Source organism: Thunnus albacares, chromosome 15, assembly GCF_914725855.1.
Source record: "Thunnus albacares chromosome 15, fThuAlb1.1, whole genome shotgun sequence".
NCBI lineage: Eukaryota > Metazoa > Chordata > Actinopteri > Scombriformes > Scombridae > Thunnus > Thunnus albacares.
The window spans coordinates 26,090,469-26,095,702 of NC_058120.1; the positions used below are offsets into that span (position 1 = coordinate 26,090,469).

Consider the following 5,234-nt stretch of genomic DNA (forward strand, 5'->3'; position numbering starts at 1 on the left):
CAGTCAGGTGCTAAAATGAACATTGAAATAGTTTTTTCTTGCTGTAATCAGCATGTTTATATTGGCTATTAAAAGATCCACTTCCAAATGTGTTTTCAATGTAAGTGATTTGTGCAAAAATGCATTTATCTGAAGCTTATATGAGGCTTCAGCGGTCTGAGCTAGTCATATCAAGTGGATATCTGACACATTTACAGTCTTTTTAGCATCAAATTCCCTCTTTGTGTTTCCTCGGACAGTGTTTCCCTGTTGAGCTGCGGTAGAAGTATAGTAACAAAAAGAGGGACTTAAAAGACTGTAAAGTTGAAAGATATCTACTTGATTTGACTCATTTGGACGACTGAAGCTTCATATTAGCTTCAGATAAACTTTTCAATACATTTTTGCACAGAAGGACTGTGGATTTTGTCCTCCATCACTTACATTGTAAGTGCATTATGAAGGGATCTTTTAATGGTCAGTATGAACAGGAGGAATGATTACAGCAAGAAAAACATGTTTCAATATTCATTTGGGCTCCTGACTTTTTTAGACAGACTTGAAAAATTGTGAACTTGTCCTTTAAGTTCCTCAAAAGGTTCTTAGTCCCTGGGGAAAGTCCCTGCAGTGGAAATGCAGCTAAAGTCTTTTTGAAGGTTGAATCAAGGCTGTTTTTACTGCAAGGCTCAGTATAACTTCAACAGTCTGTCTTCCCTGCTTGTTTCAGTAGGAGCTTCATGTAAAAAGCCACACCCACTGGCCTTTAAGGTCCTCAGTAAGATCAGACAACCTCTTACTTTAATCACCTGGACTGACCTCAGGGAGGACGGATATGTGCTAAACTGCAGCTTTTTCTAGCTGCTGCTGCTGTTGCTTGTATAGAGGAGGCTTAGCTGAGTCATCACACTTCTTCCTGACATGAAAAAGCAAGTGACATTTGCAGAAAATCAGATGGTACACAGGTAAAGTAATGATTTCATGCTTGTTTGATTTTGTGTGTGTATGTATTAAAATTCAGTTAATTCACCTTTTTATATTTTATAATCAGTGAGTTTGTAATGATGCCACTGAGATTAAATTTATGTTGCAGGTATAGCGGGATGAATGAGTCAAAAATGGGTAAGTTCAAGATGTTTTCATGAAAATTAAACACATCAGCACTAAAGAAAAGTATGCAGGAAAAAGCTAAGGACTCTACTGGGCCTGCTTTTTATTCAGTTTATTTAATCCACTGTATTCTGTCTATTTCACTGTCTTTTCTTGTCAGTGCAGGTCAATGCATTATCTCCTTTTTAAATAAACAAAACATGTCTAGTATCCTGTCTGCTTTGAAACCTGAGAGCCTTTTTTTTATTGAGGACACAGAAGTGGAAACCAGGAGAAATCCTACACCTGAACCTGACCTGCATGGGTCACGCCTGATCTGTTACAGGAGGAAAGCTCACTTGTGCTGTTTTCTAATTAGGAGCTCTTTGGTTTGACAGTTTAACTAAGCCCACATACAAGCCTCTGGTTTTGTCTCACGTGTACCAAAATATAGGCTACTTTTCTTAATTGCCGTTAATAATACATCAGGAATCCCTTGGTGGCAAAGTATAATCTGTATGTACACCAATCAGTATAATAGCTCTCATAACATACATCCCCACAAATATGTAAAACTAAAACTAAACTTCAGTACAGGACTTTAAGTTGACTAAACAGTTCACAAGTTAGCTAGTAATCTCTATAACCATGGCAACTGCTTGAATTTAGCAAGCTAGCTGTGTTAGCTAGACTTCAGTAGATAAACGGTCAAATACTGTATAAAAAATTTTTAAACAGAATGTGTTGTTTCTTCAGTTGGGGATTTCAGAAATAATAGTTAATTTAATTAGAGATCTCAGCAACTATGGGAAGTGCTTGAATTTAACAAGCTAGCTGTGTTAGTTACCAGCAAGTTAGTTCCCAAATGCTAGCTACCAAATGTAGGCTATAGCGATAAGGGTCAAATATACTGTATAAAAATGTGGACCTAAACAGAGATATGTTTGTTTATTTGATAAATAATAAACTTTAAAAATAAATAAACAGTTAAAAAGTTATTGCATTCACAGGAATTATGGCAACTGCTTGAATTTAGCTAGCTAGCTACATTAGCTGCCAGCTAACCTAGTTACACTAATGAGACTGTAGCCTGTGATAAAGGATCAAATATACTGTATGAAAATGTGAGTCTAAACAAAGATGTGTTTGTTTTTGTTTGTGAATTTGAGAAAAGTTAAATGGAGGGATACAGTTAAAGAAAATTTTTTGTCATGGTGGCTAACAAACTGAATTCAAGTGCATACTATTTTCATCTTTAGCTGTCATGGCTCTGAGGTACAATTTTGTAAAAATTTCCTTTCTGTTTTCTCTCTAGTAACAGCCGCTGTAAACTTCAAAAATGGTCTGAAAATCTACAGACAACCAGCTGCAAGATGTGAACCACAACTCCAACACACAACGACCATACCAATCCCCAAAACCATGACCACAGCCCCATTCTTGACGGTACACTATCATGTCATTGTGATCTATTTTGGATCTAGAACATTTTCATTCACTTCTGCTATTCTCTGTGATCAGGTGATTCCTACAAGGTCATTGGAGAAGTAGTCAAAAAACAAAAAAACCACAAGGCCAAGGTTGGCTTATGTTGGAATTTCTACAACTGAAGTAACCCAATTTTTAGTAATCCTGTGTTCTAAAATACTGAAAAACTGAAATACAATGCAATACAATACAAAGGACAGTAATATCAAGAAGCAAGATCAGTGTTTGATGACGTGACCTCTGTCTGTCCCTCAGCACACGGCACTAACACCAGCTCAGAAGGAGTATCTGTATACTGTTGCAGCTTCCTACAGTACAACACACGTGCGTGACCTCATCACCCAACACTACATGAATGTGCTGCACAGGTGTATACGAGCAGGTGAGAAAAAAACAAATAGCTAATTGCCCTCAGCTTGAGTCTTAAAGGGGAACTCAACAGATTTCGCTCAACAAATTTGACATATCAAAGTCTGTTTCCAGGTGTTGACGAGTACTACTGCATATGTGAAAAAAGTCCTACAGAGCCGTTCATGTCTCCAGAAGGAGCAGCTCCAGGCTAGACTAGCTGCTACTAGCATAACATACCCAAATCTCCAACTAACTGATCACCTGGTCAAGGTGCATTGTGGGTAATGTAGGCACCAAGTTTTGACATAAAAATGCACAACATCTCTGGCTCTGCTGCATAAATTTTGATTCTTCTTCTCTGTCCATCATGAGTCTGACAATGTTAGAGGAGTGAGATGCTAAATCAGTGGAGTACTCTTTAGGACCATATATTTTAAGGTTGGGGGTGAAACCACCTCCAGGGAAAAAAAAACCTTAAAGAAATTCGGTATACTCTGTCCAATACCCACCTCAAGTTTCTTAAGATCTGGGGACCTTTTATTGAACATATTAGGAGGGAGAGGTGTCAACCTGGGAACTAATTGTATCAGACTGTACTGGTTTTGGTTCCATCGACTCTATTTCTGACCCTCAATACACTTGTGGACATTTCAGTCATTGTATGGATTGACATGCATATGTGTACTTTCTTCTGTGAGCTGGCAGTTTGTTTGGTTTATTTTATTCTACCTTGTCATGTCTATTTGTTCGTTTTTGTTTTTTGTGTTGTAAAAAAGGAAAATTTTCATGAATAAAACATTTAAATGTTTTTAACTCTATTTTGAACGTGGCTGTGTTTGTAGGCAACAATCCTGAGAGAGACAATAACCTTGTTGGGACCTCAGCAGCAAATGATGCGAGTGCAAAACATCAGTCAGATGTTCTCTCCAGGGTGAAACACAAGGGGAAGTTAAACACTGGTGCAAGGAATCCTGGGAAATCCCTTCTCCCCAAAATTCCAAGCAGACAAGCCAGGTGGGACACACAATTCCAACAGATATTTATATACAAAAACATGTTTTCAAGGAGATTGTTACACTTCCATTTGGAGCAAAAAATGTAATCACTGTTCAAAAATTGCTTGTTTGTATCATCCAGTGGCTGAATAGAAATGTTAAAAAAGTAGCAGAACATGTTTTAACTCTATTAAATGTTGTAATTTTTCATTATACAGAAGTTTTGAACATGTGTAACTCCACAGTCTTTCATTAACATTGCAGCCTTTCCAACATGTCTGCATCAAAACATAGAAAGATAGGAAGCATACAACAACAACACCCTCACTGAGGGTGATTGACTGATTTTTTACAGTATCTTCCCCAGTTTAGGCAAAATTAGGGCCATTAAAAAAACACTACATCAAACCTACATCTAAATGATACTTTAGTTGAGTTAATATTTTCATTTTTGTTTCCAGGAGCCAGAATCGAGCTGGAGGAAGAGGAGGAGGAGGAGGAGGAGGAGGAGGAGGAGGAAGAAGAGAATGGTCTGGATGATTATATGAGTGAATGTATGAGTTCACTCTCTATGGGATGATGACACATTTTCAGATTCATGTCATGTTTATCACAATAACATTTTGTATTTGAAAATAACCTGAAAACAATAGTGAATGGGGATTTTTATTGTAAAGATTGTAACAGCTCAGTTTGCAGATGACACATGCCTGATCATTAGTGGAAAAACATGTACTAGGTCATGTTGTGTATTGATGCTCCCCAGTGGCAGAAAGCGGAATCTCTCTGAAGATTTAATTTCCCAGAAGTCACATGATCATTTTCCCAGCAGTCACGTGCTTGCTGGTTGGATTTGAGAGGAGAAATAATGGGATGACATCTCATTGACTAAACTTGGATGTGCTCGCATGATTGGCTCTCTGGAGAGGCCACAACCACATACATTTTTTATCAGCAACTTCAGGATCAACTAAAAACAAACAGCAGCAGATGATAAAAAGTAGAGTTTATTGTATTTTTTTGAAAACAACTGAATATTTTGATATCTAAATACTTTAAACTTCTGTTTTTGTTGGCATGGGCAAATCTGAGCCTTATATGATTCATTAATTAAACCACTAAGGATCTAATTAGAACATTTTACACAGTCTTACATGTGGTTAATACAAAGTTAAATGAAGGCAGCAGTCTTCAGACCACATTTCTGTCTTTGCAGTGTCATCTGGGGATGCAGAGGTGAGGTTCAGGCATTCAGCAGTTGTCATTTAGAACCAAGTGTCCTATTTTTGGATGTTTTTTTTTTGTTTGTTTTTTTTAAGTCCATTGAAGAGATGT

At 37.4% G+C, this 5,234-nt stretch overlaps 1 protein-coding gene across 1 annotated transcript; it reads left to right on the forward strand.

Moving 5' to 3' along the window:
* The first annotated feature begins 588 nt into the window (after positions 1 to 588).
* On the forward strand, positions 589 to 4,899 carry LOC122998491 (protein FAM216A). Its single transcript, XM_044375418.1, has 6 exons — positions 589 to 941; positions 1,070 to 1,098; positions 2,381 to 2,511; positions 2,809 to 2,935; positions 3,747 to 3,918; positions 4,361 to 4,899. Exons 1-6 carry the CDS (start codon positions 898 to 900, stop codon positions 4,437 to 4,439), a joined length of 582 nt encoding a protein of 193 aa, XP_044231353.1. The 5' UTR covers positions 589 to 897; the 3' UTR covers positions 4,440 to 4,899.
* The last annotated feature ends 335 nt before the right edge of the window (positions 4,900 to 5,234 follow it).

Excerpts from the sequence above, each read along its gene's own strand:
- LOC122998491 (XM_044375418.1), top strand. The coding sequence starts at position 898 with ATGAAAAAGCAAGTGACATTTGCAGAAAATCAGATGGTACACAG. Across the intron at positions 2,512-2,808 it reads CCACAGCCCCATTCTTGACG|CACACGGCACTAACACCAGC; the intron begins GTACACTATCAT and ends TCTGTCCCTCAG. Across the intron at positions 3,919-4,360 it reads ATTCCAAGCAGACAAGCCAG|GAGCCAGAATCGAGCTGGAG; the intron begins GTGGGACACACA and ends TTTTGTTTCCAG.